The sequence below is a fragment of the Mytilus galloprovincialis genome, chromosome 3, assembly GCF_965363235.1.
Source record: "Mytilus galloprovincialis chromosome 3, xbMytGall1.hap1.1, whole genome shotgun sequence".
Classification (NCBI taxonomy): domain Eukaryota; kingdom Metazoa; phylum Mollusca; class Bivalvia; order Mytilida; family Mytilidae; genus Mytilus; species Mytilus galloprovincialis.
Window position 1 is genome coordinate 880,461 of NC_134840.1, and position 12,475 is coordinate 892,935.

Here is a 12,475-nt window from a genome sequence, read left to right on the forward strand (position 1 = left end):
CCTATTGCATATACTATGAGAAAAACAGACCAAAACACAAAAATTTAACTATAACCACTGAACCATGAAAATGAGGTCAAGGTCAGATGACACCTGCCAGTTGGACATGTACACCTTACAGTCCTTCCATACACCGAATACACTAGCCCTATTGCTTGTAGTATCTGAGATATGGACTTGACCACCAAAACTTAACCTTGTTCACTGATCCATGAAATGAGGTCGAGGTCAAGTGAAAACTGTCTGACAGACATGAGAACCTTTCAAGGTACGCACATATCAAATATAGTTATCCTATTACTTATAATAAGAGAGAATTCAACATTACAAAAAATCTGAACTTTTTTTTCAAGTGGTCACTGAACCATGAAAATGAGGTCAAGGACATTGGACATGTGAGTGACGGAAACTTCGTAACATGAGGCATCTATATACAAAGTATGAAGCATCCAGGTCTTCCACCTTCTAAAATATAAAGCTTTGAAGAAGTTAGCTAACACCGCCGCCGCCGCCGGATCACTATCCCTATGTCGAGCTTTCTGCAACAAAAGTTGCAGGCTCGACAAAAACCATATCAAGGAATAAAATAAAATAATTTGCCTACCTACCTACCCATACCCTAACAACCTCAGTCGGGAGAGGGGAAACAAAGATATTTTTAATGTTGGCCTAATCCTCAGGCTATTCTAGATGCACAAAGACAGACAAACAGACAAACACAGAGTTGTCTCATCTGCAATCATACCACATCTTTTTTTCTTTACACAGAGGGTAGTTCCTATTAACTATCCAAACATTTTCTTTGAACGGGATATACAATAACCAATATAAGCGATGTGGACCAAGTCTGATTGCACTTTAACGTGATGAAAATGTCAATAACTATATTCATTGATACTGCCCTATTTAATAAACAGCTGCGCCATGAGCGCATGATACGCCCGACGTCTTGTGTGGAAGTTTTATGCAATAATCATAAATAGTTTCTGAGAAAATTTTAAGCAATAACCATTTATTGTTTTTGAGACACGTCGGGACATGTGAAACCCCCCACCGTTTTTTTTTTTACACTAAAAAACTAAATATCGCTAAAATAAAATTTTGAATCAAACCAAAAAGTATACAGATCTTTAGATTAATATAACAAAGAAGTGTGTAAAGTTTCAAGCAATAATCATAAATTGTTTTTGAGATACAGCGTGACATGTAAAAAAAAACATCCCCTTTTTTTACAAAATACTCAATAACTCAAAAATAAAATTTTGAGTCATCACCAAAAAGTATACAGGTCTTTAGATTAAAATAACAAAGAAGTGTGTAAAGTTTTAAGCAATAATCATAAATTATTTTTGAGATATGGCACAACATGTAAAAAAACCCTCCCTTGTTGTACAAAATACTCAATAACTCAAAAATAAAATTTTGAATCATCACCAAAAAGTATACAGATCTTTAGATTAATATAACAAAGAAATGTGTAAAGTTTTAAGCAATAATCATAAATTGATTTTGAGATACAGCACAACATGTTAACCCCCCCCCCCCTTTTTTTACAAAATACTCAATAACTCAAAAATGAAATTTTGAATCATCACCAAAAAGTATACAGATCTTAAGATTAATATAAAAAAAAAAAAAAGACATGTGTAAAGTTTTAAGCAATAATCATAAATTGTTTTTGAGATATGGCGCGACATGTAAAAAAAAAAACACTCCCCATTTTTACAAAATACTCAATAACTCAAAAATGAAATTTTGAATCATCACCAAAAAGTATACAGATCTTAAGATTAATATAAAAAAAAAAAGACATGTGTAAAGTTTTAAGCAATAATCATAAATTGTTTTTGAGATATGGCGCGACATGTAAAAAAAACCACTCCCCCTTTTTTACAAAATACTCAATAACTCAAAAATGAAATTTTGAATCAACACCAAAAAGTATACAGATATTGAGATTAATATAACTAAGAATTGTTTTAATGTTTTAAGCCACAATCAAGAATCGTTTTTGACATGTGAAAAAAAACACACCCCTGTTTTAGTTACAAAGTGCCGTAACTCAAAAAGTTTTAATCTTATTTTCACCAAAAAAGTATACAGATCATTTGACCACCTTAGAAACAACTATATTAAGTTTCATGAAATTTGGCCGTTCTCATGTTATGTAGCGACATGTTTACGCTGGACAGACAGACGGAGACACTGGAAATTTGTAATCCATAATACGTCCCGTCAAAATTTTGACGGGCGTATAAAAACCTCCCCCTTTTTTACAAAATACTCAATAACTCAAAAATGAAATTTTGAATCATCACCAAAAAGTATACAGATATTAAGATTAATATAACTAAGAAGTGTGTAAAGTTTTAAGCAATAATCAAGAATCGTTTTTGAGATACAGTGCGACATGTGAAAAAAAAACCACCCCTGTTTTAGTTACAAAGTGCCGTAACTTTAAAAGTTTAAATCTAATTTTCACCAAAAAGTATACAGATCATTTGACCATCATAAGAAACAACTATATTAAGTTTCATGAAATTTGGATAAGTCGTTCTCAAGTTACGGTGCAACATGTTTACGCGGGACAGACAGACGGACGGACACCGGACATTTGTATACAATAATACGTCCTGTCAAAATTTTGACGGGCGTATAAAAATTGGAATAAAGTATTTTCTATGACTTAGGAAGGTCCTGAAAATTAAATAAATTGTTACAGCTTGCTTGCTACTAAAAGGAATGTATTTATACAATCTAGTCCAGAAGCCCTAAATATTTAACATTTTGTTTGCAGAGCATGTTAGGTTCACTCTCCATCTTTTATGTATATAACTAATCCTTCACGGTGTTCTGAATATTTAAACCAAATTTACTTTTCATTCCTGGCTATTAAATGTGTGTGTTGGTGTGTTCCTGATGACGGTAAAACTGAAGAAAAGTGCTTTGAAATTTATAGCATATTTTGTCATTTCAGATTGTCCTTGTAGAATGACTATTGACCAATCATATAATTAACAAGGATTCTCTGGTCTGTAAAGATTCCATCGTTACTCACATGTGACTTATCAGCAAGTATTCTCTGTTTTTGCCTGAGAATATCCTCTAACTGTTGGAAAGACTTGGCAATGACAGGATCTATAAACTGTAGATCAGCTGATGTAAGACTGTGTTCTTGTCCTAACATCCACTTGTAGAAAACCAAGGACAATGGCAAGTCCAGCTGTACACACAAAAAATATATAACTTTAATTAAATATAACATTTACATTACTAACAAGAATGTGTCCCAAGTACACGGATGCCCCATCTGCACTATCATTTTCTATGTTCAGTGGACTGTGAAAATGGGAGAAAATCTCTACTTTGGCATTAAAATTTAAAAGATCATATCATAGGGAACATGTGTACTAAGTTTCAAGTTGATTGGACTTCAACTTCACCAAAAACAACCTCGACTAAAAACTTTAACCTGAAGCGGGACAGACGGATGAATGAACGGACGGACGGACGAACGCACAGACCAGAAAACATAATGCCCATAAATGGGGCATAAAAATATATTACTTTAATTAAATATAACATTTGCATTACTAAATATATAATGAGTCAAATATGTTACAAATAAAGAGTTCAGAAAGCAAACTAAAAAGACAAAAAGTTTAGACTTGTTCTAGTCCAGAAATTTAAACAGTTTTTCTTGCTCTGCCACTGCAGCAAAGAAAGAAGGCTACATTTTTAGAATTTTTAGTACAAAAAAAAGATTATTGGTAATCTTGGAATTTTATTCAAAATAATTGTAATCAAAAAGTAGATCATAAAACCAAAGATGTATATATCACTTAACTATTGGTGATGATCCATGCATCTAAAATAAACTTTTAACTATGAGATCTTGACAATGTCTTGTCATTTATTATTAATCATAAATATATTGGTCAATATTCACCCCTTCCATTTGAATATCTCCTGACACTGCTATTAAAGGGACAAATAATTTGACTAAATTTTTGAGATAAAAAAGTACAAACTATATTTTGCACACAGCAAAAGAATATGATTTCATTTCTTTTTGGTGATAGTATAATAATTTCCCCCCAATAAGACAACAGATTTGCTTTTTTTTCTGTTTGTTACTCTGTATAACTTACCATTCTGGAGTCCATTAATGCTTTAGCCATAAACTTGCCTAAGAATTTAAACTTAGCTTTAATTCTATTGACAATGGCTGCCTTAGCATTCCGTGCTAGTGGTGCTGGGAACAGTCCACAGATGGAGAAACTATATTCTGTAATATGTTCTGTAAATATTAAATAGAGGTCATTTCTTAGGACACTTTAGAGATACTATATACTGTAAATAATTAACAGAGGTAATTTCTTAGGACACTTTAGAGATACTATATACTGTAAATAATAAATGGAGGTCATTTCTTATGTCATTGCAAAGTGCTTAGCATTACCAATTCCAAAGTAAACCAATTATTAATAATGAGTCAGATTGGCAGTGTTTAGAAAATAATCACAGAAATATGTAATGAATTTTTGAGGGTTATACCAGTGTTTATATTATAACTTAAACTCATTTAAATCATACAACTTTTCTCATCTCATTTCTTTAGGTAGATTCTTCAATCAAAGACCTGATAGCTCTGAGGTGGAAGAAGGTGAATAAAAGGTAATTTGAATTACCATAAAAACAGCCCCACTAACCCAGGCTGCTTTGTTCCATTTATTGTTTTTGAGATAGGGAGGGACATATGACCCCCCCCCTCTTTTTTTCTCTAAAAAAACTAAATATCACTAAAATAAAATTTTGAATCAAAACCAAAAAGTATACAGATCTTTAGAACAAAGAAGTGTGTAAAGTTTTAAGCAATAATCATAAATTGTTTTTGAGATACGGCGCGACATGTAAAAAAAAATCTCCCCCTTTTTTACAAAATACTAAATAACTGAAAAAAAATTTTGAATCATCACCAAAAAGTATACAGATGTTTATATTAATATAACAAAGAAGTGTGTAAAGTTTTAAGCAAAAAAAAAGAAGAAGAAGAAGAAGAGTTTGTTTGCACCTGAGACTACTATAACACATTGCACTTTCAGTTTTTAAATCCTATATTTATTAAAAGAAATCAAAATCAAATGTCCTGAAATATTTATGTGAATTATTATCTTCCATCCATAGTTTGTCTTTACTTGTTTAGTAAACAAATTAATATCCATTTAGACCATTATTTACATTTTCACACAGGTAAACTAATTTGGCTATAGATAGATCAAGGCATGTTTGTGTAGAATCTCTAATCTAAAATCGTAATTGTTATAATTTTATTTCTTTAAATAATCAAATTTAAATTTATGAAAATAATCATGATTGATAAAATAGTATTGCATAAAGTTTACGTTTTCGGAAGACTATTAAGTATTTATGTTTAGGTCATGGTTCTGGAGGCTTCTTCACATATTTGTAAACAAACCAATATGGCCGCCACACGTGATTACCTTTGCACTTATGAAACAAATATTTCTGACAAAAGTCAGATTTCTCTTGTCAAAAGGGATTTAAATTTATATTGCAATAAATTATTCAGAAGGAGGTACATTCAGTTTAGATTATATTTCTTCTTCTATGAGCATTTAGAGTTTAATCAAAATTCTCCCAACAGCAACGTACTGCTCTTGTCAACTGAGTCTTGAATAATTTTATAAATAGATTCAAACCATTTGAAGTAGAAAGGCATCTAATTCACATGACAAAGGAAAACAATGAATAAAGACAACAATTTAATGAGAAATAGATCCTTCCTATTTATTAAAAACAAAATCTTCTTGTCTGCAAATTCGTAACTTCAAGGGCGAACATGTAAACAGGGCGAGTTGTCCCGATACCAAATTCACGCATGCGTACTTCAAATATCTACAGTAAAAACATCCGATTACAAGTAAACAAATAACGTTCATGTAGATGAGATAATATCTAATAATTTACATAAATAAAAGGGAACATAAATACGATAGTGATTGTTTTTCAATCCTAATTTACAAATTAAATGATTCAGATGCTTTATCATGTGTAAAAATCGGTGTCAGGAATCAGAAGTTGTTATGAAATTGTAATACACAGAAACGAATGCGGCATACGGAGAATTCAAAGATTTTAAGTCGGCACCATTGGCCTTCAGAAGACTTGAAGTCTTCTTCCACCAAAAATAAACCAGGACTGTTTCTGCAAAATTATCTACACAATACAAATAATACCTGAAGAGTTTTTCTCTACTAAGGATTCACCTCTCCACAATTCAAACTCTGATTTCTGTAATTCTTTTGATACTAATGCATAAAATTCTAAAGTTGGTCCTAGACCTGTTCCAACCTATAAAAATAAAACAAATATTATATATCCTGAAAAGAGTAGATATGAATTTACACAATACTTGTTAACACATAGATCTCTTAACAAGAGTGCACACGCTGAAATGTCTCGCCTTCTATACTAATCATTGATATTATGTAGATAGTCCTAAGTATAAAGCTTTATTACAACTGTCTCATAAACTTAACATTAACCAAGATAACTAAACAAAGACCAATGAACCATGAAAATGAGGTCAAGGTCAGATGAACCATGCCAGGCAGACATGTACAGCTAACAATGCTTCTATACAACATATATATTTGACCTATTACTTATAGTTTAAGAAAAATAGACCAAAACACAAAAACTTAACACTGTGCAATGAACCGTGAAAATGAGGTCAGGGTCAAAAGAAACCTGCGCTACTGACATAAAGATCATAAAATATTTCCATACACCAAATATAGTTGACCTATGGCATATAGTATTAGATAAAAAGACCAAAACTCAAAAACTTAACTTTGACCACTGAACCATGAAAATGAGGTCAAGGTCACATGACATCTGCCCGCTAGACATGTACACCTTACAATCAATCCATACAACAAATATAGTAGACCTATTGCATATAGTATGAAAAAAACAGACCAAAACACAAAAATTTAACTATAACCACTGAACCATGAAAATGAGGTCAAGGTCAGATGACACCTGCCAGTTGGACATGTACACCTTACAGTCCTTCCATACACCGAATATACTAGCCTTATTGCTTATAGTATCTGAGATATGGACTTGACCACCAAAACTTAACCTTGTTCACTGATCCATGAAATGAGGTCGAGGTCAAGTGAAAACTGTCTGACAGACATGAGGACCTTGCAAGGTACGCACATATCAAATATAGTTATCCTATTACTTATAATAAGAGAGAATTCAACATTACAAAAAATTTGAACTTTTTTTTCAAGTGGTCACTGAACCATGAAAATGAGGTCAAGGACATTGGACATGTGACTGACAGAAACTTCGTAACATGAGGCATCTATATACAAAGTATGAAGCATCCAGGTCTTCCACCTTCTAAAATATAAAGCTTTTAAGAAGTTAGCTAACACCGCCGCCGCCGCCGGATCACTATCCCTATGTCGAGCTTTCTGCAACAAAAGTTGCAGGCTCGACAAAAATCAGGGGGCTCAGTGGACAAGTGGTCTAAGCAGTTCTATTACTGTTATCACTCACCAGTTAACACTGAGGTTGTGAGTTTGAATCCTGCTCGTGTTGTTGCACTCAACTATAATCTTAATTGACTAGGATGTCAGTTTTCCCATTGAAAGGTTCAGCTTCCTCCACCCATACAAACAGACAGCCACAAAATAGCACAACAGTGGGGTTAAAACACCAAAAATCAATGAATCTTAAAATAAAGGGCTGCGCTTTAGCGCATGATACACCCGTTGCTCTTTTAACTTGTCTTTTATGCTTTAAATGAATTTATATGATCAACTAGAAATATATATACAAATCAAAAGGGATGTTACATTAATATATTCACCGAAGTTTCATAAAATCCCCCTTTTTTAAGTATAAAAATTCATTACTTAAGAAAACGTAAAATCTAAAATTTATAAAAATGGAAAGGGAGCTTATGTCAATAGATATAAACAATTTATCAAAGTTGCATAAAATTTTGTGAAAGTGTTAGTTATTGTCCCAAAATTGGAAAATCCCCCCTTTTTTAAGCATAAAAATTCATAACACGGAAATGTAAAATCTGAAATTTATAAAAATTGAAAGGGAGCTTACATCAATAGATATAAACAATTCACCAAAGTTTCATGGACATTGGTGAAAGCCTTTTTGAGTTATTGTCCGAAGTGTTGAAAATCCCCCTTTTTTTTATGAATAAAGCCCCATAAATCCAAAACTTAAAATCTGACATTTATAAAAATTGAAAGGGAGCTTACATCAATAGATATAAACAATTCACCAAAGTTTCATGGACATTGGTGAAAGCCTTTTTGAGTTATTGTCCGAAGTGTTGAAAATCCCCCTTTTTTTTTATGAATAAAGCCCCATAAATCCAAAACTTAAAATCTGACATTTATAAAAATTGAAAGGGAGCTTACATCAATAGATATAAACAATTCACCAAAGTTTCATGGACATTGGTGAAAGCCTTTTTGAGTTATTGTCCGAAGTGTTGAAAATCCCCCCTTTTTTTTATGAATAAAGCCCCATAAATCCAAAACTTAAAATCTGAAATTAAAAAAAAAAACGAAAGGGAGCTTACTTCAATAGATATAAACAATTCACTCAAGTTTCATGGAAATTGGTGAAAGTGTTTTTGACTTATTGTCCGAAGTGTGGACGACTAACGGACGGACAACGGTATACCATAATAAGTCCCGTCTAAAAGACGACGGGCGTATAAAAATCAAAAAAAGATAGTATCACATTCTTAACAAAATCATCAATGATCGGTCAGACAATCGGTAGAGATTTATCTGTCTGACCAAAACATTAGGGTAAAATCAGTTTTCTGTTATCACAGTATCCTGTATGTATCGCATGTTCACAGAAACAAATACAAAATAGTATTATACAAATGTTTTCGATAATTTTTAGTTTTTTTTATAGTAAAAATCAAGATTATTAACAGACTTCGGCAGACACAATAACTAAGGTTTAATCAAAAGAATTGTGACAATAATTATGATATTGAAACTTGTTTTTATTCTTACTTTACCAACTGAATATGGAATCACACATATTTGATTACAGCACATTAATTTGGATTGATTAATGGCCTATTTATTTGTCTGACCTGTGACAAATTTATCAGATTTGAAGGGCAGTACATCATATTGTGTGAAGTCTTGATATAATTTCAAATACTAATTATATACATTATATAAGGCAACCAATAATTTTGTCACAGGAAAAGAGTCAGAAACAATTAATTGGAAATGATGCTCCCTCTTGCATACAACGTTCAAACTGGATCTGTGTCCTGTGGTAATAAGCATTGAGTATAAGATTCATAACTATTGGTTGAGGCAGTCTTAAGTTAGAGAACCGAATCAAAGCACTGTAAGCACTGTAGGCAGCTAACCAAAAACCATGGCAAACATAATTATGAAAACTGTGGCAATGTTGCTTCAATTTTTTTTTTCAAGATTTTTAAAAAAAGAACAAACATTAAACATTCATATATCATGTATATTGTACATTAATGTTCATTTAATGAATTTAACCATTAAGGCAAAAAAACCATATTTTATCAAGGTTTTCAAAAGCAACACATATATCAAGAAGTATATTTTTTTCATGGTCATGAGTCTGCAGTGGTACAAGTTCGTAATGATTGCAGTTGTTCTAGTTGATAGTTAACGTTGGTATTAGTTGACTGTTAGTAGTTCAAGATAACTATAGTACAAGCTCGTTTAAGTATGAATGGACTTGCTTCCATTGAAAGAAAACTGAGATTGTTTTCTACAGTACTAAAGTTTATTTGGCCTTTTTAACTTTTTTGGATTCGAGCGTCACTGATGAGTCTTTTGTAGACGAAACGCGTGTCTGGCCTATATGCCAAATTTAATCCTGGTATCTATGATGAGTTTATTTATTATGAGACCCAAATCAGACAAATGTTTACTACTACAAGGATCAAAGGTGGGGTCTAACTGACCTGCCCATAGTAAATGTAAATGACCCCCACCTTCACCCTAAATCCATGATGTGTTAAGTTTTGGAATAAAATGGCAGGTAATTATAAAACAGTTGGTCAAACTTTCTTGGGCTTGAAATATATGTTTTCTTAAAAATGAGCCATATCAAAATGAAAATTCTTTAAACCTACTCATTTTTTTTCATCAATAAAATTTTATAATAAACAAAGAAATAATTGTAATATAATGCTGTTACGTAGTCTCCCAAATAAAGCTCCCATAATTATTCATTCCCATGGTAGCCTGACATTGAGCAAAGTCTAGTACACATTGGTTAAGTCTAGTAAAGTGATATGCATATGAAACGCCTATGAGATTGACCTTGAATGGCATTCAATCTTTTAGAAATGACAAACAGGAATGAATATAGTTTATGGGTTGGTATCTCAATTTTTCACGAGTTCTCAAAACACACACAAGAGGAGTGGGGTGACCTTAGGGACTACCCCTATATTTCATTTGAGTTTTTTTTCATTGTCCCATACATGAATATATATGGTTTAGGGGTGGGGATCTCAACCATTATCAAGTTTTTAAACAGGAGGGGATGGGGTGACCCCAGTGACTTCCCCTATATATTTTATTTGATTTGTTATATTGTCAAATACATGAATATATATGTGGTTGAGGGTGGGGATCTCATCCGTTTCCAATTTATCAAACAGGAGGGGTTAGGTTGACCCTAAGGACTCTCCCTATATTTCATTTGATTAGTTCTTTTGTCCCATACATGAATATATATGGTTTAATTTAAAGGTGGGAATCTCAACTGTTTACAAGTTCACAAACAGGAGAGTTGGGGTGACCGCAGCGACTCCCCTATATTTCATCCGATTTGTTATAGTCATATATATATATATGGTTAAAGAATGAGGATCTAGACTGATTCCAAGTTCTCAAACAGGAGGGTGTACAGTGACCCTAGGGACTCCCTTTATAATTTATTTGTTTTGTTATATTGTTCCATACATGAATATATATGGTTTATGGTTGGGGGTCTTGATCGTTTTCAAATTCTCAAACAGGAAGGCGTAGAGTAGCCCCAACTAACTCGGAGTCTCAACCTATATTTCATATGAGAGGGGGTAGGAGGGGTCCTGATTCCTAAATCCTGGGCTTAAAAACACCAGATCCTGAAATCCCAGGCTTAAAAACACGAACTCCCGAGGTCCCGAAATTAAAAAAAAAGAATTCCCTGATCCCGAAATCCCAAGCTTAAAAACACCCTATCCCGGAGTCCCGATAAAGGTCCTATCCCCCCTCTCATATGATTTGTTATGTATTGTCCCATACAAGAATGTATATGGTTTAGGGGTGGGGATCTCGACCATTTCCAAGTTTTCAAAAAGGAGGGGTTGGGTGACTGCGGAGACTTCCCCTATATTACATTTGATTTATTATATTGACCCATACAGGAATATATATGGTTTAGGGGTGGGGATCTTGACCTTTTAAAAGTTCACAAACAGGAGGGGTGGGGTGACCCAAGGGACTCACCCAGTATTTCATTTGATTATTTCTATTGTCTCATACATGAATATATATGGTTTAGGGGTGGGGATCTGGACTGTTTCCAAGCTCTAAAACAGGAGGGGGTGGTCACCCTAGGGACTTCCCCTATATTTCATTTGTTTAGTTATATAGTCCCATACATTAATGTATATGTTTGAGGGGTGGGGATCTCATCCGTTTCAAAGTTATCAAACAGGAAGGGGTAGAAAGGACTCCAACTATATATCATATGATTTGCTTACAATCAGGTATCATATAATCTAGTTGCACTATTTGTGAAAATAAAGTAAGAAACTTCCAGCTATTTTAAATGACCCTTCAAAATTGAGAAAAAAAAAATACCCATTGAAATTGCAGGAATATGTTTAGACTTTAAAACAGGGGTTCCAAAAAATATTTGAGCCAGCCGGACATTTAAAATCTGATCCCGATTTTAATCCCTTAAGACTTAGTCAGAAAAGGCAATTATGGTAATCAGATGGCCATTCCAATGATTGACATTAGATTTTAAAAAAAATCGATTTTAAACTTTACTTTGATATGAATTTGATGTTCGAATATTAACTGTTAAATTGGCAGTGGATCATTCAAAGTGTGCATATCAGTGTGCTCATATATCTGCCCAAGACTCTTTATTTGTGCAAAATGACATTGTCAAAAACTTTACTTTGGTTTTTAAATTCATGTTTTTCTCAAACTGGATGTTGACTTGACAATGGTAAAACAAGGACCATAAACGGATACGTAAAATCCGTGTACGTTTACAAGGTTTGACTGAGCGAAGAAGCTCTTTCCACATTATTTCTTCAACAAAATACTTAAAATGAACGTTAGATAGAGGTATCAATGATAATTTTAGCATTTTTGAAGAAATG

General features: G+C 32.9%; 1 protein-coding gene across 1 annotated transcript in view; it reads right to left on the minus strand.

The window, feature by feature from the left end:
• LOC143066896 (E3 ubiquitin-protein ligase TRIP12-like) overlaps positions 1-12,475 on the minus strand; it is an 82,879-nt gene that overhangs the window by 14,662 nt on the left and 55,742 nt on the right. Inside the window, exons 34-36 of the mRNA XM_076239722.1 lie at positions 6,261-6,375; positions 4,152-4,300; positions 3,059-3,223 (exon numbers count right to left, since the gene is read on the minus strand). Coding sequence (XP_076095837.1) covers positions 3,059-3,223; positions 4,152-4,300; positions 6,261-6,375 — 429 coding nt within the window. The remainder of the gene's footprint in view (positions 1-3,058; positions 3,224-4,151; positions 4,301-6,260; positions 6,376-12,475) is intronic.